Source organism: Brachyhypopomus gauderio, chromosome 1, assembly GCF_052324685.1.
Source record: "Brachyhypopomus gauderio isolate BG-103 chromosome 1, BGAUD_0.2, whole genome shotgun sequence".
NCBI classification, from domain to species: Eukaryota; Metazoa; Chordata; class Actinopteri; order Gymnotiformes; family Hypopomidae; genus Brachyhypopomus; species Brachyhypopomus gauderio.
The window spans coordinates 26,058,045-26,080,967 of NC_135211.1; the positions used below are offsets into that span (position 1 = coordinate 26,058,045).

Below are 22,923 nucleotides of genomic sequence, written 5' to 3' on the forward strand. Positions count from 1 at the left end.
ACCCCCAGCACCCCTACTTCCCGCGGTTATGAAGGGGTGTAATCAGGGCTTAATTTGAGCCGGATCCTGCCGGAACAGGATCCGGGAACTCTTTCATTTTGAAGGGTGCGTTCCGGGAACTGTCTGCCTCGATCCGGTAACTTTCAAGCCTACTAATTATAAGTTATGAAAAAATCTGTCTGCGTTGAACCAATTAATTGAACAAATAATTATATAAAAGACATTTTTAAACACAAGATCCACATTCCTAAATCACATAAGAGCTCTCCTTTTTAGCTATGCCTTTCCATGTCTCCCCTACAAAGCTAGTTATACTTTCGTGAGTGACCGTAGCGCGCGACTCCGCACACCTCGCGCGCGTCACATTCTTTGCAGTGTCCTTCTGAAACGATATGTGGTAGTATAAAGAAACACCCCTCAAACACAGGGGAAGGAACATTTACCTGACCAATTTTAATGTTGTATTGTGTTTCAGATTTGAAAAGTGCTGGAATTTAGGCTAAAGTACTTGAAAATGCACTTAAAACACTTATAAAACACACGTAAATAGTTCTGGCAGTTCTGTTTACTGGGAGCAAAAACAGTCCGAGTTTCGAACGTAACATGGGCATGGCTTCGGACTTGAGAAGAGGGTGGAGTTGGATGTGGGCGGGGTTGGATGTCCAACTCCGCCTTCCTGCAGGCTGCAGCGAGAGGCTTCTCCTCTGTCCTGTAGTCACTGCTTCAGCTGTTTCCGGTAGGACCACAAACAGTCCAGCAAGAGGGAGAAATACGGAAGTCCTGCGTCTGAACAGAAGCAAAATGTAAGTCGCTCTGGATAAGGCCGTCTGCCAAATGCCGTAAATGTATATGTAAATGTAACAGAGCAACACACCTGCCCACACACCTACACACACACACACCGCTTCCCACACACCTAGACACACACAAACACCCACCTGCCCACCCTCACCTCAGACTATACACACAGACCCTCTGTAACTAGAGCCGGGTTAGGGCTGTAGGGTTAGAGCTCTGGGGTTAGGGTTAGGGCTCTAGGGCTAGGGTTAGGGCTGAGGTCACGGACAGGCCAGACTCCACCTGCCTTACATCATGTGTACATACGCAGACCGTCAGGGTCATGGATTTTGTACATTTACCTCAGCATTGATGTAAATACAGTAAATACAAGGTTGCCAATTTTTCGAAATCACTTGGAGTGAGATTTGTGACGGGTGGGGGGGATTGGGGTGTGTCGGTGTGTGTCAAACGTTGACGTGGGGGGGTCGATCACCAGTGGTTGCCGCCAGAGCGAACTAGTAACTCATTGAATCATAGATGTTGATCAGATAAACTAGATTTTTTTCAGCGTGAGAAATCGGATGTATGGCGTGTCAGCGTGTCAAATGCGTGTGTTCATTGCTCATTGCGTGAGAGTTGTCAACCCTGTAAATATTATATAACAAAATTATATGTTTAATTCAACATTCAGTATAAATAAAGCTCTATGTCGTAAGGGTAAATGTTCATTTTAAATCAAGTTTCTTTGGTTGCAGTTTATATTCACCCATATAAAATCATTTAAATATTTAATCAACTACAACAACAAAATAATGCAATCACCAAACAAGCTGAATGTTACCGTCACTGTGGTCATTTATTTGCAATTTCTTTCATGGTGTCCCAAAATATTTCCCTGAATTCAAGACAAAAATGGCTTCAAATGTTTCTCTTTTTTTTGAATATCCATTTTTTGTAAAATACACAGTACTGTTATTTACATTTGACATGGCTAAAAACTGTACAAAAATCTCATTTTGGGTCACAAATCTATAAAAACTGTTTGCTCTGTCAGAACAGATAGTGTGTGTTCATCTATAAACTGGCCCCACCTCTCAAACACAGATCAGCCAATAAGGATGCATGAGCGTAACTGACATGGAAACTTGTACAGAGAACAGGCTCAAAGACATTCGGAGAAACATCATCGTGCTGGCATAGCGTTTCAATAAATTAAGCAAAAAAAGAAGAAAAAATACCCATAACGGAGCTCTGTGGTGACCATTATACTGACCTTTGCCCTTGTGTCTTTAACTGTAAATTGTAGACTGCAAAATCCAACTGTACAATCCTACTGGTGTAGATCGGTCCCCCACCGCACAGTTCAAATCCATGTGCCATGTGTCAGTCAAACTCCATTTAGCTATAGTCTCCTTGGGAAGGAAGGACAAAAAGGCCCCTCCCTCCACTCATAGCCCCTCCCTCCACCATAGACATGGTGGTCAGAGCTAAGGATTTCCCCTTGGCCTACAAATGTTGCAAAGCCAAACAGAAAAATATGGTTGCTGTGCTAAATGAGGAAGACGAGGAGGAAGAGGCTTGTGGAATAGGCAGTGCTTTTCAGTGAACTGGCGTGACTAAACTGAGAAATATGGGAAAAGTACAATAAAACAAGTAGAAGAGAAGAACAGTTTGAGGGTGTGAGGAGACATCCCAGCCACCGTGAGGCGCTGAGCGTCACTCACCAAAACACAAAACCACAGAAGATCAAAGTAAATCGCAAAAGCTTCAGGTGTCTCCATGGTTTCTTCTCAGAGTTCTCTCCTCTGCATTTTGGCGCCCATAACATGCATGTCGACAGCAGAGCAGAACAAATAACTTCCACTACAGTAACAATGTAATAACGTAATCGTAATAATGGCAGACGCAAACCAGTGGAGTGAAAAACCCACAATAGAGCAGAATGAGGCAGCTCACACACAGGCAGCAGAGTCAGATGAACTCAACGCTTCTTGAGTGGCCACCATGAAAACAAAACATAAAACCCCCACAAAAACAAAATACTAAATTAAAATACTTTTATTTTATAAAACAAGATAATCAGACTTAAAGCAGCAATAGCGCAATAGTGCAGCACCAACATTTTCACCGAACACCTCACTCTGGGTGTCTGGGTGATGGAACCGAAGAAATCCTGCCCAGTCCTCACAGAAACGCTGCAAGGCCGTCAGAGCTGGGCAGCACGCGTGGACTCGGACTTCGCCGGACTCAAACCGAGCCCAAGAGCTCCAACACACGCTGCATTAACACCCTCCTAGAAATTCAACCCAAACCGTACTAAATATAAGGGTCTGACAATTGCAGTTTCAACACTTACAGAAATATCATTTGACGTCGAGAAGGCAAAAGATTCACAGTGGGTCCATCATTTGGAATAACAGGTGAGAAGGTGATCCTTCACGATGGCCTCCAGTCTTGAGCAGGTCCGACTGAACCACGCCTGTACGCACTGACACGTCCTGGAAGTCCAAGCACTTCGGGTGGCACCGGAACACAAACGCCGCGTCTCCTCGACTGTGTGAACCACGTGAACGTCGGGCTCAGTGACGGAGCAAGGCTGTTGAGTGGTCCATGTGCGGGAGTGCTGTGGGAGGGGTCAGGTTTTGGAGGCGGGGCTGAAGTCCTCTGCGGGACCATCCTGAGGGGGCGGGGCGTCCGTAGTGGGCAGGGTCCCAGATTGTGCTGGCTCACTGCAGTCCTCCATAGTAGCAGTGTTGCAACTAGCACAACCCTGAGAACAGACAACACAGTTACACAGTGAGGAGATGGACACACACTCACTAGATACACAGGGGACATTCACAGTGTTCAGTGGGAAATAATAATAAGGTAAAGCCACTGTAGGCAGATAGCAGCATCATAATCAGCTTTCATTCTCATCTATTAAGCCAATTGAGCCTATTTCTATTTCAGCCTTTTAATCAAAATTTCTGCTTTAAACATCATGCTCTTATTTCTACAGCTGTGTTTATGAAAAACACATGATGTTTATGAAAAACAGAAAGTCCTTTTAGCCTATACCAAAGTCCATGTGCCCCACACCAGTCTGTGTGTCCTATACTAAAGTCCAGCACAGTGCTGCAGGTGAACATGTCATCCTGGTTACCCGACTACATCCCTAACTTCAGTGTGGATGGGAATGTGTTCAGAAATAGGTCATGACACACACACACACACACACACACACACACACACACCCACCCAGGACAGTGAACCATTCACACCTGGACATTCAATACAGGCCATACAGGCACACGATCTCACACATACACACCGAGGACAGTGAACCATCCACACCTGGACATTCAATACAGGCCATACAGGCACACAATCTCACACACACACACACACACACACACACACACACACACACACACACGACAGGGAACCATCCACACCTGGACATTCAATACAGGCCATACAGGCACACGATCTCACACATACACACCCTGGACAGTGAACCATCCACACCTGGACATTCAATACAGGCACACAATCACACACACACACGACAGAGAACCATCCACACCTGGACATTCAATACAGGCCATACAGGCACACGATCTCTCTCTCTCACACACACACACACACACACACACACAGACACAGACACACAAGGACAATTTATTTAGGGTAGCCAGTTGACCTAGCCTCCATGTTTTAGTACTGTGAAAGGAAACTGTAGACCCCTGAAACCCACCCAGACACAGGGAGAACATGGGAACTTCACCCGACATGCTCACACACAGAGGAGAGTGACAAAAAACCTCTGACAGATGTCAAGAATGGCTGTGCTATGTCCCGCCTCCTGTGGGTCCCATCCCAGTGTGTGGGCGGAGCTGCACACCTGTGTATTGATCTCCTTGGGGATGGTGTGGTGGTGGATCCAGGCGTGCACCTCACACAGCTCCTCCCTCTGCTGCTGGGAGAACCAGGGCTGCAGTGGCCTTAGGAGCAGCAGCTTCTCACGGTCCTCCTGCAGAACCTGCACTGGGTCCCTGCACAGTGGCACACACCCAGGAGTAATGAATCCCACGACCACACACACACACACACACACACACACACACACACACACACACACACACACACACACACACACACACACACACACACACACACACACACACACACACCCAGGAGTAATGAATCACACACACACACACACACACACACACCCAGGAGTAATGAATCCCACGACCACACACACACACACACACCCAGGAGTAATGAATCCCACGACCACACACACACACACACACACACACACACACACACACACACACCCAGGAGTAATGAATCCCACGACCACACACACACACACACACACACACACACACACACACACACACCCCAGAAGTAATAAATCCCACGACCACACACACACACACACACACACACACCCAGGAGTAATAAATCCCACGACCACACACACACACACACACACACACCCAGGAGTAATAAATCCCACGACCACACACACACACACCCAGGAGTAATAAATCCCACGACCACACACACACACACACACACACACACACACACACACACCAGGAGTAATGAATCCCACGACCACCCCCCCCCCCCCCACACACACACACACACACACACACACACACACATAACCACAACCCCACACACACACAACCACAACCCCCCCCACACACACACACATAACCACACCTCTACACAAACACACAGACACACACACGAGTAATGAATCTCACGACCACACACACACACACACCCAGGTGTAATGAATCTCACGACCACACACACATACACACACACAAGCATGCCAACAAGTGACACACACATGTCAAATTAAAGGGTCAGAGTGGAAAGGTCATTCTCTAAGTTCTGGGTGTGTACATCAGCCAACGTATGAAAGCCTCACCGCATCACCTACCTGAGAGTGGACAGTGCAACGAGACAACTAGCGTGACGAGAGCTACCTCGGTGTGTGTGCGCACTCCTCTGTGGACAGGGACGGCCTAGACACACAGCAACGGTCCACTCGTACTCACGGAAGGCTCCAGTCTGGTTGATGGGATCGGCAGGCCCTCGTCGGGGTGGACGGGGACTGGGGGGGAAGGTGGGGGGGGGCGGGGGCACCTGGCATGGAGAGGGTACCTGGGGCGGATCTGGTAGGTCATCATGACGGGCTCGGGTGTGTGCTGGATCATGGTCCAGAGTGAGGACTCCTCATGCTCGTTGAAGGTGCAGCGGTCCGACGCCTCCTGGCTCTTCCGGATCTTCCGCGAGGTGTCCGACGAGTCGTTGCTGGCAAAGTACTTACTGCTGTTACTGCTGCCTACGGAGTCAAAGTGGTTCAAAATCAAGGTTTGGAATCGAGGATGTTTGGAAAACGGCAGAGTGCTGGAGAACTGGCGTTATGTTCTCCATTATACTCCGCCCATGGAGCTGTGTGCCGTTTGGCGTGCGGGTCAGTACCCGTGAGGCTGGTGGAGGTGCCATTCGAGTCCAGACCTGAACCCGAGCCCAGGGAGCCTCCGGACTCTCCGGAACCGCTGCCCGAGGCGTGGGAACCCGTGCCAGAGCGAGCGTCCTCCTGCATCATCAAGTCCAGCAGAACGCTGGAGGTGGACTTGGCGTCGTGGTTACCCGACTCACTGAGAGCATCCTGGAGAAGAGTGGGGAGGAAGCAGGATACTATCTACTGGCCACCACCACACATCACCACACCACTACGCACCACCACCACACTTCACCACCACACATCAGAACACCTACAACTCACATAGGATGTGATTTTTGGGAAGCATCTGAAAGACATTGGTGTAGGACAGGGATGGGTAACTGACGGCCCGCGTGCTCACTCAGTGCGGCCCGCAAATAGATCAATAATAATTTAATAATTAAAAGAAAAAAAAACGATAGAGCATGTTTTGTTCTCGTCACGTAGGGCTACGTCCCCCTCTCCCGTGTCGGTGTTGTTCCTTGCCCGGTTATCCCGCCCTGCGTGTCTGTTGCCCTGGTTTCCCTCTGTCTGCCACGCCTGTGTCGTCATTGTGTTCAGTTGTGTCTAGTTTAGTCCTGTGTACTTGTATCTCTGTGTTTCGCCCGTTGTCGGTTATTTGTGGTTTGTTCGGTTTTGTGGATTATCTGTCATCGCTGTTCTGGTATTTTCCGTCTCCGTTGTGAATGGCTCTCCTGTTACGACTCCTGCCTGTCCTGTTGACCACTTGGATGGCTCTCCCGTTTTGACCCGTGCCTGTACAAACGACTTCACTTATGGAATTCCCTTTATTAAATCTCGCTCTTCTCAGCGTTTGTGTCCGCCTCCTCGCTCCGCAGCGCGCTACGCGTTACACTTCTTTGATATGAAGGAGTTCAAATTCCTTTTTGCACTTTTTTATTAAGCAAATGTTTTGTCTTTGTTGCTTATTAAGGACATGTTAATGCATTTATATGCAGAAAATAGATGTATGTTGGTGCAATAAACATACAGATCTGAATTCATTTAAAATGTGTTCTTATTGAGAATAATTTGTAGTGTTTTTCATATCCAATTATTTGAAGTGCGTGGTCATGTGGCCCTCCAATAATAGTGCAGAAAAAATTTTGGCCCTCTTTATCATGGAAGTTGCCCATCCCTGGTGTAGGAGGTGCGGTTGGTGTGTGTGGTGCGGATGGTTGGTGGGGGTGGGTGGTGCGGGTGTGTGGTGTGTGTGGTGCGGATGGTTGGTGCGGGTGGGTGGTGTGTGTGGTGCGGATGGTTGGTGTGGGTGGGTGGTGCGGGTGGGTGGTGTGTGTGGTGCGGATGGTTGGTGCGGGTGGGTGGTGTGTGTGGTGCGGGTGGGTGGTGTGTGTGGTGCGGATGGTTGGTGCGGGTGGGTGGTGTGTGTGGTGCGGATGGTTGGTGTGTGTAGTGCGAATGGTTGGTGCGTGTGGTGCGGATGGTTGGTGCGGGTGGGTGGTGTGTGTGGTGCGGATGGTTGGTGCGGGTGGGTGGTGTGTGTGGTGCGGATGGTTGGTGCGGGTGGGTGGTGTGTGTGGTGCGGATGGTTGGTGCGGGTGGGTGGTGTGTGTGGTGCGGGTGGGTGGTGTGTGTGGTGCGGATGGTTGGTGCGGGTGGGTGGTGTGTGTGGTGCGGATGGTTGGTGCGGGTGGGTGGTGTGTGTGGTGCGGATGGTTGGTGCGGGTGGGTGGTGTGTGTGGCGCGGGTGGGTGGTGTGTGGGGTGCGGATGGTTGGTGCGGGTGGGTGGTGTGTGTGGTGCGGGTGGGTGGTGTGTGGTGCGGATGGTTGGTGCGGGTGGGTGGTGTGTGTGGTGCGGGTGGGTGGTGTGTGTGGTGCGGATGGTTGGTGCGGGTGGGTGGTGTGTGTGGTGCGGGTGGGTGGTGTGTGTGGCGCTCACCCCCTTGCTGTGCTGCTGGTGTGAGCTCCTGGGCTGCCTGGTGCTGTTGTCCTGCTCAGCTGGTTTGGGCAGTTCCTCCTGCAGCAGGTTGAGCTGGAGAGGGCTGCTGGACCTGGAGCTGGAGAAGAGCGCAGGGGGCTGGGTAGCATCCAGCTCCTCCCCCCCTAGCCACGGGGGCGTGGCAGGGGTGGAGCTCAGCAGCCCAGGGGGCGTGACAGTGGGGCCGGCCGGCGGAAAGGTGTTTGCCACGGAGATGAACGGAGCCTGGGCGAAGGGTGGGGTAACGACAGCGGTTGGTGCTATGCCCGCCACGTCCTGTCCGTACCCAGCGCAGGCGGGGGCGTAGGGGACGAGGACGGCCATGACCGGCGTCATGAAGGGGTTGACGACCTGCACCATGGGCGGAGCTATCGCGGACACACCGGGGGGCAGCTCAAGGCCTGAAGGGGTAGCCACGGGGCAGTAGAGGGGCTGCACAGGGGGAACACTCGGCTGCGAGGACTCGCACGACGAGGGGTCGAGCGCCGGCGTCGGGCCGTAGTGGACCGGCTGCCACCCGTCACTGTCCCACGAGCCCTGAGGCTTCGGACGCTTGTGCTTGGACGAGCGGAACCTGTCGCCAGCGCTCAGGGGCTGTGGGCCGTAATCACCTAGGAGACCAGAGCAGACAGACAGACTGGCTAGAAAGAGAAATTGGAGAACATAAATATATACAACTAATGTTCTAAAAGACAGACACGTCCACAGACAGACGGAGTCACAGACAGACCTCTGTGGTTGGAGAGAGCCAGGCAGTCGTTGTCCTGCTGCAGGTACGAGTTGTACGGGCTCTCCAGGATGCGATGTCTGAAGCGATCAACATAGTCCTGCTCCTCCTTCTGGGTGTGGGCTGACAGCACCTCCTTAGTAAGTCCCATCAGCTGGACCTCCTCTGGTGCAGCAGGGAAGGAGCTGGGGGCTGTGTGGGCGGAGCCTGGGGCGGGAGCAGGGGTGGGGTCAGCCGGCTCACTGCCCATTGGTGCATCCTCCAGAGCGGTGACCTCTGGAAGACAGACAAGAGTTCAACTGACCAATCAGCAAATGAACACAGTAGAAGTGTTCAGCTGCTCATCACATCTGAAGTGGTTTATACTGTATCAGTTCTTTTAACAAATCTACTTCTACACATTCTGGGCTGCTGGGTTAAGAGTAGCAGGTCAGGAACTAAAGCAGGGTGGCAGACCTCTGGGTGTTGGCTATGCTGTTTCCATGGTAACGCTCACCTGACTCCGGCTGGGGCACGTGTACGATGGTGCTGCTGTAGCTGCACTGGCTGGTCAGCGACACCACGCTCATGGCCTTGTCTGACAGCGTGATGTCGGTCAGCGGGGCGCCCACCACGGCCGCAGTAGTGTGGGCGGCGGTCACAGACGAGCCGGTGGACACGGGCCCGTGCAGACCCCCGCCGGGCTGGAGGATGGCGTCTGTGACACACACACACACACACACACACACACACACACGTGAGCCTTGCAGAGGGAAGGAAGAGGGCTCGAAGCTCCCACAACACTAACGGTGCTTACCGCCAGCGCTGGCCACGTTCTGCACCGGAGCGGTTTGGTCTTCCTCAGACGTGGAGGATGAGGAGGAGGTGCTGATGGACAAGGACTCACTCTTGCGTTTCAGGGCGGGGCCGCTGCAGCTCTCCAAGTACCTGCAGAGATCAGAGGGGCCCACGTGAGACGACGGAGGGGCCCGCGTGAGACGACGGAGGGGCCCGCGTGAGACGACGGAGGGGCCCGCGTGAGACGACGGAGGGGCCCACGTGAGACGACGGAGGGGCCCGCGTGAGACGACGGAGGGGCCCACGTGAGACGACGGAGGGGCCCACGTGAGACGACGGAGGGGCCCACGTGAGACGACGGAGGGGCCCGCGTGAGACGACGGAGGGGCCCGCGTGAGACGACGGAGGGGCCCGCATGAGATGACGGCACTCCGAGACATGCTCCCCATCACTCGGGGTGGGGCTCAGGCTCACCTGATGATGCTGTCCACGCAGTTGATCTGCTGGTAGGAGGGGACATGCAGTCGCTTCCCATGGGAGTCCTGGAGGAGACATCGCACCTCCGCATGATGGTCAGCAGGGGGCAGCAGAGAATGGGGTTCTATGGATGAGAAGAAGAGTATTACACACACACACACACACACACACACACACACACACACACCCCTCCAGTCTCACCCAGTAGTTCAGTACTGACTGAGCCTCACTGCTGTACCTGCAGACGTCTTCCCCACAGGTGGGAGCTTCCTGCGGGACTCTAGGTAGGCCTGCTGTCCCCTGCTCTTCACCTTATTAACGTGAGCACATATCTGCTGCAGAGTGACCTGCACACACACACACACGCACACGTCTGAGACACCTGCACACACAATTGATTCTACAATAACAGCTCCTACTTGGCACTTTGTACTTGGCACGTGTTTGTGTGTCAACGTGTTTGTGTGTCACGGGCAGGGGTGGAAAGTAACTAATTACATTTATTCAGATTACTGAAATTGAGTACTTTTTATGAGTAATTTGTAATTTTCTGAGTAGTTTGAAAATCGTTTTGAAATCGTGCTGAATTTGGTTCATGATTCATCCATGCATTAAATAACTGAAAGTAACTAAGTAACTTTTACTCAAATTACATTTTAAATGAAGTAATTTTGTACTTTTACTTGAGTAAATTTTGAGATGGGTAATTTTACTCTGAGTAAATTTTAGGTAAAGTAATGATACTTTTACTCAATTACAATTTTTCAGTACTCTTTCCACCTCTGGTCACGGGGGTTTATTTTATAATATCCATCATTGTAATAAATCCACGTACACACACATGGCTTTAGCAAATTCTTGCACAACATGACATGCAGCTGTCCCATTACTACGGTCACTATGGTGATGGAGCTCAAGGAGATGGGCTGTCTGGATCTGTGGGGGCGGGGCAGGGCGGGGCCAGACTCACCGGCTCCCTGTGCGTGTCCTCCCATAGGTTCCCGTTGCTGTCACTGGACGAGCCCACGCTGATGTGGTGTTCATGGGAACCATTGCTGCCCAGACTGCCGTAGCCGCTGGAGCCATTGGTGTGAACCGGCTGAGGAGACAAAGGGGCGGGGGTCAGGAGGTCAGGGCTTTTGGGAGGAGGAGCCAATGTAGCTCCAGCATTCCAAGCAGACTTGAAGGACATGTCAGAGAGATGAACGCTGAGCACCGTGGTTTACTAACCACACACACACACACACACACACACACACACACACACACATACACATACACACACACAAATACCCACCATACTCATCTACTCTTCCTTAGAGTCTCTGGGAAAATGCTTGAGTGATCTGAACAGAACATCAGAAACATCTGCCCATCCCTCCAGAACTTCACCTGCAGGAACAGTTTGTAGATCACAGACTGCAGCTCCTTAACGTCCTCGTGCATCACGGGAAGATCCGCCTTGTTCCGTGCTGCAAACACATCCTCATTCAGGGGCCCTCTGTGTAAACACACACACACACACACACACACACACACACACACACACACACACACACACACACACACACACACACACACACACACACACAGAGAGAGAGATTATTACCAATTAATATCGACCAATTATCAGGAAATAATCAATTCATTTATCCCCCCCTACAGAAGAACCAGTGATGTGTGGCGTGTGTGTGTGTGTGTGTATACACTTTGTGCCCATGCACGGACGCGTGGCGTCTTACGTGCGGACTTTGTGGCGTCCGATGATGAAGGCCACCTTGCGGCTCCAGGGGTTGACGAAGCTGGACCAGCTGGTGTCCAGCGTGACGTAGTGGCCGTTCTGACAGCGGAAGCGTAGTGGGGAGTGTTCAAACGGAGGCTGGCCAGCCAACTTCAGGACTGAGACCACAAGAGCAGACATTACTGGACAAACTGAGAATGGAGCTTCCATCCAAGCACAGGGGGAGTGTGTGTGTGTGTGTGTGTGTGTGTGTGTGTGTGGTGAGTGTGTGTGTGTGTGTGGTGAGGGTGTGTGTGTGTGGTGTATACTTTTGCGGTGCATGGCCAGTATTAGTGCGCGGTCTTCAGGGTGGAGGCAGGTCAGCACTGAGGTGCCAATCAGGTCCTGAGGGAGGTAGCCAAGCAAAGGCACAGCACTGCAAGAAGAGCACACACACACACACACACACACACACACACACACACACACGTTTAAAATGCTTCAAGACCTCCTGATCCAACGTGAACTTGTACTGAACAGTCCACCACAGAGAACCATGCTGTCTCAGAGCTGTGTGTGTAGCGTGTTTTGTGTGTGTAGTGTTTGGTGTTTGTCGCATGCGTCCTGTGTGTGGTGCGTGTCTCGTGTGTGGTGCGTGTCTCGTGTGTGTAGTGTTTGTGGCATGTGTCTGATGTGTGTTGCGTGTGTGTGTGTCTGATGGGTGTTGCGTGTGTGTGTGTCTGATGTGTGTTGTGTGTCTTGTGTGTGTAGTGTTTCGTGTGTGTAGTGTGTGTGGCATGTGTCTGATGTGTGTTGTGTGTGTGTGTGTGTGTCTGATGTGTGTTGCGTGTGTGTGTGTGTGTCTGATGTGTGTGTGTGTCTGATGTGTGTTGTGTGTGTGTGTCTGATGTGTGTTGAGTGTGTGTGTGTGTGTCTGATGTGTGTTGTGTGTGTGTGTGTCTGATGTGTGTTGTGTGTGTGTCTGATGTGTGTTGCTTGTCTCGTGTGTGTCCCTCGTGTGTCCCGTGGTCCTCACCGCTCGTCCACCTCCAGGAAGATGCAGCCAGGTGAGTGTGTGCTGGTGAAGACCCGCTTGTCCGGAGGGATACGGGGGGCTGTGAAGCAACAGTAGAACCATCAACACACAGACAAACCAGCACAACAACCAGCCTGGCTACAGTGAGGGGTGAGAGGTCATGGGGTGAAGGGGGTGAGAGGTCATGGGGTGATGGGGGGTGACGATGTTATGGGGGGTGACGGTGTTATGGGGGGTGACGGTGTTATGGGGGGTGACTGTGTTATGAGGGGTGACTGTGTTATGAAGGGTGACTGTGTTATGAGGGGTGACTGTGTTATGAGGGGTGACTGTGTTATGGGGGCCGCACCCTCGTATCCGGAGGTGATGCGCTCCACCTGGGCCAGGCAGCACGGCTCCTCGTCACCCCCCACACCCTGGACGTTCAGAAGATACGGAGTCATCCGGAACGGGTTGTAGCGCATCTCCCCTTTACCATCCTTCCCCCCTCTACACACACACACACACACACACACACACACACACACACAGTCACACACACACACACACACACACACACACAGTCACACAATCACACACAAGCAAGTAAGGAAACAGAAAGAGAGCCTTAAAAAAAAAACTGAAATGTCTATGTGCATGTTTATGATGATGCTTTTCCTAGAGTGCATGTGTGTATGATCTAAGAACTTGGAACTAGTATAAAGTTAGCAGCTGAAACTAGTTGAGAAGACACTACTCAGCCTAAACGATGTGTGAAGGATCAGGTGGTTAAGGCCCACCTGTGCCTGCTGGGGTCAGAGGTCATGCGAGGTGTTTGGGGGAGACACTGTACTCACCTGATCCTACAGAAGAAGGATTTCACTTGGGCGCATTCAAACACGACGGCAGCTGCAGGAGAGGCAGAGGACACAACGTGAGCTAAAGCTTACACGCCCCCTACAGGAAGAACGCTGGGTGTGGAGCTCCGCCCCTCACCTCGGGCCACGCCCACCGTCCAGGGCGGCAGGTGGGGCTGTGCTGTGTGAGAGCAGAAGACGTTGACGTCCTGGTGGAACAGCAGCTCCACGAACTTGGACGTCTCCAGGAACTTGCGCTTACAGTTGAGGATGGAGGAGGCCTGGTCCGACGCGTACACCACCCGGCCCGTGGCCAAAGAGAACACCACCACAAACGTGTCCTAGCAGGGAGAGATGAGGAGAGAAATGAAGCTGTGAGAGAGAAGTGTGTGTGTGTGTGTGTGTGATAGGTCATTGAGGGTGTGTGTATACTGTGTGAAAAGAGACAGGACTCCGTGTTTTTGGAGGGTGTGTATAAAAGGTGTGTGTACACATTTGAGGTGTGTGTGTGTGTGTGTGAGAGAGAGAGAGAGTCAGAGATTTTACTGTGTTATTAACGATGTGCATGGCATGAGTGTGTGTGGTGGGGGTCTTACTGTGCTTCTGCAGGTATGTTTGTGCGAAGAGGCTTACTGTGTTTTTGAGTGTGTGTTTGTGGTCTTACAGTGTTTTTCAGGGTGTGTGCATGTGTATAATCTCACTGTTTTTTTTGTGTGTGGTCTTACTGTGTTTGTGTGTGTGTGTGGGGGGTCTTACTGTGTTTTTGAAGGTGTGTGTGTGTGTGTGTGTTTGTGGTCTTACTGTGTTTGTGTGTGTGGGGGGGGTCTTACTGTGCTTTTGAAGGTGTGTGTGTGTGGGGTCTTACTGTGTTTTTGAAGGTGTGTGTGTGGGGGCTCTTACTGTGTTTTTGAGGGTGTGTGTGTGGTCTTACTGTGTTTTTGAGGGTGGGTGTGTGTGGTCTTACTGTGTTTTTGAGGGTGTGTGTGTGTGTGTGTGTGTGTGTGTGTGTGTGTGTGGTCTTAGGGCTAAGATATACTTGCTGTTAACTACGCGTTCGCGTACGCATCATGGCTGCTTCGCGTATCCTGCGTCGGTTTGGCGCGTAGGTCTTGCACGTCCTCCAATAGTTAACGCGACGCGTACACGAACGTTGTCTACGCGAACGCATGGGCAAACAGCAAGTATGTTTCCAGCCTTACTGTGTTTTTGAGGGTGTGTGTATGTGTGTGTGTGTGTGGTCTTACTGTGTTTTTGAGGGTGTGTGTGTGTGGTCTTACTGTGTTTTTGAGGGTGTGTGTGTGTGGTCTTACTGTGTTTTTGAGGGTGGGTGTGTGTGGTCTTACTGTGTTTTTGAGGGTGTGTGTGTATGTGTGTGTGTGGTCTTACTGTGTTTTTGAAGGTGTGTGTGTGTATGTGTGTGTGTGTGTGGTCTTACTGTGTTTTTGAAGGTGTGTGTGTGTATGTGTGGTCTTACTGTGTTTTTGAAGGTGTGTGTATGTGTGGTCTTACTGTGTTTTTTAAGGTGTGTGTGTGTGTGGTCTTACTGTGTTTTTGAGGATGTGTGTGTGCGTGTGGTCTTACTGTATTTTTGAGGGTGTGTGTGTGTGTATGTGTGTGTGTGTGTGGTCTTACTGTGTTTTTGAGGGTGGGTGTGTGTGTGTGGTCTTACTGTGTTTTTGAGGGTGTGTGTGTGTGTGGTCTTACTGTGTTTTTGAGGGTGTGTGTGTGTGTGTGTGTGTGGTCTTACTGTGTTTTTGAGGGTGTGCTCAGATGTGATGATCTCCAGCTGCCCCAGAGTGCAAACAGCGGCATCTTTCCTCTCCTCCAATCCATTGCACATCAATAACTTGTAGTACTCACTATTTGCTACAGGTGGCGCCACAGCGAGAGCGAGAGAGGGAGGGAGGGAGAGATGGGGGGGGGGGGGGGGGGGGGGGGACAGGAGCTTGGGTAAGTCTCAGCACGACAGCTCTGCGTGAGTCATATCACAGGTAATATTAGCTTGCTCACAGCAGCCAGAAAAAACAGCTCAGATTGACAAAATGGCAGATAATGAGCAGTCCAGAGAATCACGACCGCTGGGGCACGTGTACCACCCCCTTACATTCTAACACACTTATTCACAGCACTTCTGTGGTCCTTCCTGGTGGGGGGGACCAGCGAGTCGTGCGGCCCCAGCTGGGGAGCCTGTGAGGCGGACCGCTGGAGCAGGGCTGAGCCCACCGTGTCCCGACACCTCCGTGTTGTTCTCCCCCCGTCGGAGGTCCGCCTCCGCTCATCTGCCTGCTGACTGTTACGTAACCCAGTGTCTGTACACCAGATGATCCACTGGCTGAGCGTCCACACAGTGACCGGGTCCGACACGTTCTGCAGCGCTCCGGTTGAGAGGATGTTCTCTGCCACCTTCTCCATTCAGGAGACTACACGACAAACCTTCACCTGGTCACTCCACCCAGCTCACCGGGTTAATCACCACATCCCCAGTGACTAACTCTGGTTTCTCAGGGTGGGTAACGGTGTCCAAGCAGCAGCTCACGGGCCGTAAGCGGTTCCTTAATGCATCACTGCTAACAGCGACGGAGGAGAGAGGACTCAGCTGAGCAAACCCACTCAGGCTTATGAACGCCCCGGCCCTCTGAACACCCCGGCCCTCTGAACGCCCCGGCCCTCTGAACCCTCTGAACGCCCCGGCCCTCTGAACGCCCCTCGCCCTGTCCTCTCTGCCGTGGGGCAGATGTGTGTGTGGACGTACCTTGTACTTGCTTGACGCAGTTTAGTGCGTAGCTCAGCGCCTCCACCGTGCTGGCCTTGCTACGGCTCTTCTTCTCCGACGGCAGTCTCTTCTTCATCTCCTGCACCGCCTGCACCACCTCCCGGTGGGTGTGTTTGCGCTCCTGCATCATCTGCTCACTGCAACGGACACGAAAGCACAACAGTCAAGATGCACCATCAGGGTGAGTGGAATACGGATAGAAGACCCAACCGGTACCAACCCTCTAACCCTCAAACCCCAACCCTCTAACCCTAAAACCCAAACCCTCAAACTCCAACCCTCTAAACCTGAAACCCCTTTAACCTTCTAACCCTATAACCCTCAAACCCTCCAACACAATTTTAAGGACCCCTTCTCTGCTCTCATCTAACCCCAATAGCACACTCCACTGAGTCCTGGACCCGGATAGCCAGGGTTATCTTCAGTCCTGGGGGGCTGAAGGAGGGGGAGGGGCTGAAGGAGAGGGAGGAGCTAAAGGAGGGCAGGAGGCATGGCTTAAGGAGGGGAGGAGGTGTGGTAGGCATCTCTCCCACATGTCCAGCTGGGAGAGGATGTGTCAAACCCAGAGGCTCTGAACACCAACACAAGTTCAGCGAACTGAGGTGAACAGTCATGTGAAGCACACTGACTTCTTGTCTTTAGGTGTATGCCTCTGATGTCAGAGCAGAGACCTTTGATCAGATAAAGGTCCTTTAAATGTTTCATCAAACAATACAAATGTGTTTTATCTGATGTCACATTTACCTCTTGGTGCTGCCTGAACTCGTTGTGCTCCCCGAACTCTGATTGGCCGAGACAGAGTGGAGGCGGGACCCTGCTCCACTGCTGATTCCACTGCTAGAGTAGTCATTACTGGTCATATCCACGTCACCTCCAGAACGTTCTGCGCCGCTCTCCTCCGCCACCGGCCGGGTTTTCCGCTCTTCCGGCTCCTCCTCCGCCTCCCCGGAGTTTGACGCGAATCCAGACACCACTGTCGAGACCGATCCGGACCCGCCTGGCGCAGCCCCGTGGCTGATCCGGTCAGCGCGGCTCGGAGAGATGTTCTCTTCTCCATCCGGAGAGCTGCCGCCGCTGGGCATGCCTGGACCCTCAGCCCTGAAGATGTTGCTGTTGAAATGCCCGTTTGCTGGTAGACAGGTCAACAGAGCTCCTCTACACAGACATCCATCAGGGGCTGTTGGTGAAACGCCACTCTACTGTGTCTACAAGGAGAATCAGACATCTTCAGATAACTCAAGAGACCAAATGTCCTGCAGTGGGACTCATAATATTGCAATACACTCCAAACCTCCACCTTCAGTTTCAGAAGGTCCTGTTAACTGGAGTGCTTATCAAAAGGGAACGAGGAAGGTTTAATGACTGTTAGTTGAGGACAGACTGGAGTAAATCAGGTTATGATGGATTTTGTCCAAGCCAATATGAAAACAAACACTCCCTCCTGTGAAGAGGCGACCCTGAACATGACGAGCACCATAAACGCATAAAGATTGAGTGGTACTAAATGACACTGCAGTCTCGCCACAACAAAGATTTCACTGAAAATCAACGGCTGACGCTGCTGGATCACGTTCCCTGCCCCCCCCCCCCCCCCCCCCCCCCCCCCCCCACACACACACACACACACACCAGCCAGGAAACAGCCGGCTGAGTCACTGCAGACGTGTTATATAACAGGCTCTCTCTACTCAGGGAAGTGAGAGACTCCGACAGAGGCAGGCTCCACCCTCCCTGATCTGATCAGATCGCTTTCTCATCAGTGTCGAAGAAGGTGTGTGGAGCAGCAGTGATCCGAATGTGCCCACAAGGCCAGGATCACGCCAAGAACCAGTGTAGAAAGAGGCTGCTTCCCAAAAACAAACCACTCCCCTCAATCTGCCCAGCAGCACCGAAATACAGAATTACCTGAAAATAAAACCTCAGCTCAGACTAAACTGTCTCCTCGCGGGCAGGATGTCAAGTGCAGGCCACAGTGCTGGTTAAGTCTTAAACAAAGACTACTGAATTTCTCAATTTTACATTAAAGTTGAAAAACAACTCATTCACTGTAGCGTCCCCAAACTCCCACTATAGCGTGCCCAGGTCTCTGGGCATTGTTGACCACGCACCCACAGCACAGCTGGGCTAGTGGACCACACAGGCCACCACACTCTACTAATGTTTCCACAGCAACACGTGTTTCATAACACACTAGCAGTATCACACAAGCGAGGAACTCACATTTCAAAGCTAGAGTCACACAAAGAGTCACACATACAGAAATAGGATCAGCATCTATTTTGAACAATCAGTGTTTATAACTGACACCACAAACAAACAAGCTGACGAAAACTCTGCTGAAGGCACAAGTGAGCACTCTGATGAACTACTATTTGCTTCTATAAACGGATACATCAGTAAACTCTAAAAACTCATTTAATCTGTAAGCTGTATTTCATTATCATAACCACTCAAGATATGTAGGTGTGTCAGGCAGCCCTTAAGGAAGACACCAGGACAACCCAGTTTTATTTACTTTATGAACCACGCAACCTGCTGAATCGGACAGGAATGTTAGTCATCTGAGGCTGAAGTACCTACTGACCTCTGTGACACACTATGTGATCTTTGGCAAGCGATTTACATAAGTTTTCCTTCTTACGTGCAATTCCAAAAGACTACTGTACTCCAACGAAACACGATATTCCAGAAAGTCTAGATGGCACATCAAATAAATCCACCTGATATTTCACAGAGAATATTGCCATCACTGGAACTCAAATTCGAACCCAAGCTGTGCCACGCGCCACTGCCTGCCAGGGTCTCTGTTGAGAGGGGGGATACAAGACTTCATTGCAGTCAACGCACAAGCCAATCACCTACAGTGTTGGTCTCAGGGCCTAATTGGCACAGAGTGAGTGTGCTTCAGTTTAGACCAGTGAGGTGCTCAGTGGCTGAAGAACAAGAAAGAATCTGCGTACGTGATGAAGGCAGTGGCGCAAAAAGGGGGTATGCAGCGTATGCTACGCATAGGGGCGCTGCACTAGAGGGGGCGCCAAATCGATGCTGGAAAATTATTTGCCGAGTTGGTGGGGGGTGGGGGTGGAGAGCGGGGGGCGCCGATAGTATGTTTGCATACACCTCAGAAAGTATGTAGTTGCAACCCTGGATGAAGGAGGATCATGATACCCTTCACCCACAAAGAGAAGCGGCTGTCGTCACAACCTCCGAATGCACAATGTCAGAGAAACAAATAAATACAAAAGTTCAGAAATATGGTATAACTGAGGAAGATCTTGTGAGGGAGGTGTGAGTGTGTAGTAGGGTTGCAACGGTATGAGATTTTCACGGTATGATAACCGTCCCAGGAAATACCGCAGTATCACGGTATCAGTTTGTTACATATATTATTAAAAGATACACTGACCCTTAAAGAAATTGCAACAAATGTTTTATTTGTTCAATGAACTATTTATTATAGAAACCTGGAACTATTGTAGGCCTATACAAAATGTCTCCTTTAAAAAAAAACAAGCTGTACACCCGTTTATAAATACTGCAAAATTAGAGAAACCTAAATCATGGATTTCAGTAGGCCTACAATTATTTAAGTTTAAATTATTTAATATCTGATACACTGAGCCTGGGTCAGTGTCTCAACAACTGTTGTAAACATCCGTTTTACTGCCAAGGTGGAATATAACCAGATACTGCAGAAAGAGAGGATTTATTTCTGACATGATCCTCACAATAGAGATTTCTATTTTAAGGCTTTCACACCGAGTCTGGTTTTAACATATGAAAAACAGGCACGTCAGAATTTGAAAATGAAATCGTATAAATTAATGGCGTCCTTCACATCCAGTGAAAGCAAGGACCTTAAAAAGCTAGGTTTATACTTTCACTAGTGACCATAGCGCGCGACTCCGCACACCTCGCGCGAACCTCCGCACACCCCTCAAAAACAGGGGAAGGAATATTTACCTGACGAATTTTAATGTTGCTTTGTGTTTCAGGTTTGAAAAGTGCTGGAATTTAGGCTAAAGTACTTGAAAATGCTTGAAATTGTAACTACTTCGTTTCACAACAAAAATCTGTCTGACTGAATAGTTCTCATTAACAAATACGAGCCTCTTGTAATTCGAGGAGGAAACATGAGAGAACGTGAAGATTGGGCGTTTTGAAAATAAACAACCATTAAATAATGTCAATAAAAAAGCGAATTTGAATCATTTCAAGTATATGTATAAATATATATTTAACTTAATTAAGTTTAACGTGCTGGGAAATATTGAAATGGACCTTGAAAGTGACGTACAAGTGCTTTAATTCCACCTTATAAAGGTGTATGAACCCTGCAAACATGACTTTGTTCGTTGCGCTGAGACGAGGCGCGCGAAGTTACAAATTTCGAGAGCTGCATGACCTCGCGAATCGACAGCACGCGAGACCCTCGCGCACAGCTAGCCAACGCAATTACGTCATTTTTGTTTAGGTTTTTTTTGTTAAAAATTTGTTAAGTCTGATGCACTTTCTGTCACTCACCGCTGTGTGTTGAGTACCTGAACCGGAGCGGAGTTGCGCATGCGCGGGTGAGTTTCTCAGCTGGCTTGCCTTTTTACCGGTAATAAGCAAACACACACGGTATGATAACCGTGCATTTTAATACCGTGGTATACCGTGAAACCGGTTACCGCTGCAACCCTAGTGTGTAGTAGGCAGTGGTGTCTGCGAAACTGTTAATGCCTGCATGTGGTACCCTGTAGGACAAGCTGCAATTGCTCTGTCCATTTTAATATTGCCAAGTGTTAATATGACTTGAAATCCAAGTTGATTCTGGTTGGCACAAATCCACACATTCCAAAATGTTTTATGAGCACAATGACAGCACGCTAAATGCAATCGAAGATCCACTGTTGAAAGCCAGGGGTTTTCACTTCATCCTTTCACATGAATCCAGGTGTATTTCTGATATAATCTGAATGAATCCCCACCAATAAATGCATGGCCTTCATTGGTTATGCTATTAAAAACTAACGGTGCAGTTGGTACCTTTTAACGATAATAAATGGTACGAGTCAGTTAGTACCTTTTCATCTGTCAGCCTGGGAAAAGGACCGAGTTCAGTAATGTGATTCCCGACATGTACAAAATCAATTCATGGCAATCTCTGTTATCAGTTTTGAAGGCATTGTGGCTGTCAAAGGTTCATGTTAAGTCACTCAACAGCAAAAAAACTTAACAGATTCTGTACCAAATAAACACGTGAAAAACGTACTGGGTATGATGAGAAAACACGCTAGTAATGAGAAATGAACAATTTATACATAAAAGACATAAGAGGAGACAATAGAAGCACTATTTTGATATTATTTTTTATAAAAATGTAATAACATACTTTTGGGCGCCTAATCTATTTGACTGGTGTTGGGAGTGTGGGCCGAAACGTGAATCAGATGAGCACAGAGACCTTAATAACACAGAGACCTTATTGGCACATGTGCCACCACGACACGGTAACACAACAGAACAGGCGAATAGCCAACTTACACCCGTAACACAGGACAGTACATCTGTAACTGTATTGTGCAGGCAGTAATTACAGAGAGAGCATGAGGGCTGATATGGCCACGGACGTAATTTTGGGGGGGACATGTCCCCCCCCCCCCACTTTTTCAAAAGCCGGTTTTGGTCCCCACCAATTTTTACGGTTAAAACCAAATATTTAAATAGCGACGAATCCATGTCCCCCCCACTTTTGAAATCAAAATTACGTTCATGGATTTGGCCAAACAGGCGCTCTGACTCCAACCTTTCACCACTAGGCCAGACCAGCGCGGACAGAAGTTTGCCGAAACAAGATACCACATCATTTATGCAAGTTATATAAGTATATCTGACATGTCTCCGTAATATACATTTATACATAAAAATGCTGTGCTTTACCTCCAGATCAGATCACAGTGGGGGATGTAAAGTTCCTGCTACTGCCAGTCGATAATTGTTCGAGCTAATGTCCTGTCACGTTGTCTTGTCTCGTTAAAACTCCTAAAAACAAACCTTCAGCGCGAATATTCAAAGACGCCATCCATAAATCCAAACACATATCTGCGTTTAGGATATTATTTTGCTGTTTATACTCTATTTTTTTCTCCCATCGCTCCAGTTTCACGGAAATCCACGGATTACTGCAACGTGAGTTCAGGCAGTGGAAGCCACGCCCACTGAAGGCCCATTGGTTAGAATCTCCTACACGGACGCGTTCTGATTCGCTGCATCACCTCGTTTGGGGGCGTGGTTATAGACGCGACGGGCTCTAGCGGTCGAGGTTCGTCTCACGTGTATGTCCATGTTACACAA

The 22,923-nt window shown here is 50.1% G+C and overlaps 1 protein-coding gene across 1 annotated transcript; it reads right to left on the bottom strand.

Moving 5' to 3' along the window:
- Window positions 1-1,611: 1,611 nt before the first annotated feature.
- per3 (period circadian clock 3) lies at window positions 1,612-22,791 on the bottom strand. Its single transcript, XM_077006045.1, has 22 exons — window positions 22,510-22,791; window positions 17,329-17,789; window positions 16,564-16,721; window positions 15,559-15,677; window positions 13,951-14,152; window positions 13,812-13,863; window positions 13,325-13,464; window positions 12,976-13,054; window positions 12,269-12,375; window positions 11,962-12,118; window positions 11,612-11,720; window positions 11,190-11,318; window positions 10,458-10,566; window positions 10,217-10,343; window positions 9,762-9,892; window positions 9,462-9,662; window positions 8,969-9,241; window positions 8,200-8,849; window positions 6,274-6,463; window positions 5,953-6,133; window positions 4,667-4,817; window positions 1,612-3,550 (listed from the first exon to the last, which is right to left on the bottom strand). Exons 2-22 carry the CDS (start codon window positions 17,664-17,666, stop codon window positions 3,416-3,418), a joined length of 3,738 nt encoding a protein of 1,245 aa, XP_076862160.1. The 5' UTR covers window positions 17,667-17,789; window positions 22,510-22,791; the 3' UTR covers window positions 1,612-3,415.
- Between the last annotated feature and the right edge of the window lie 132 nt (window positions 22,792-22,923).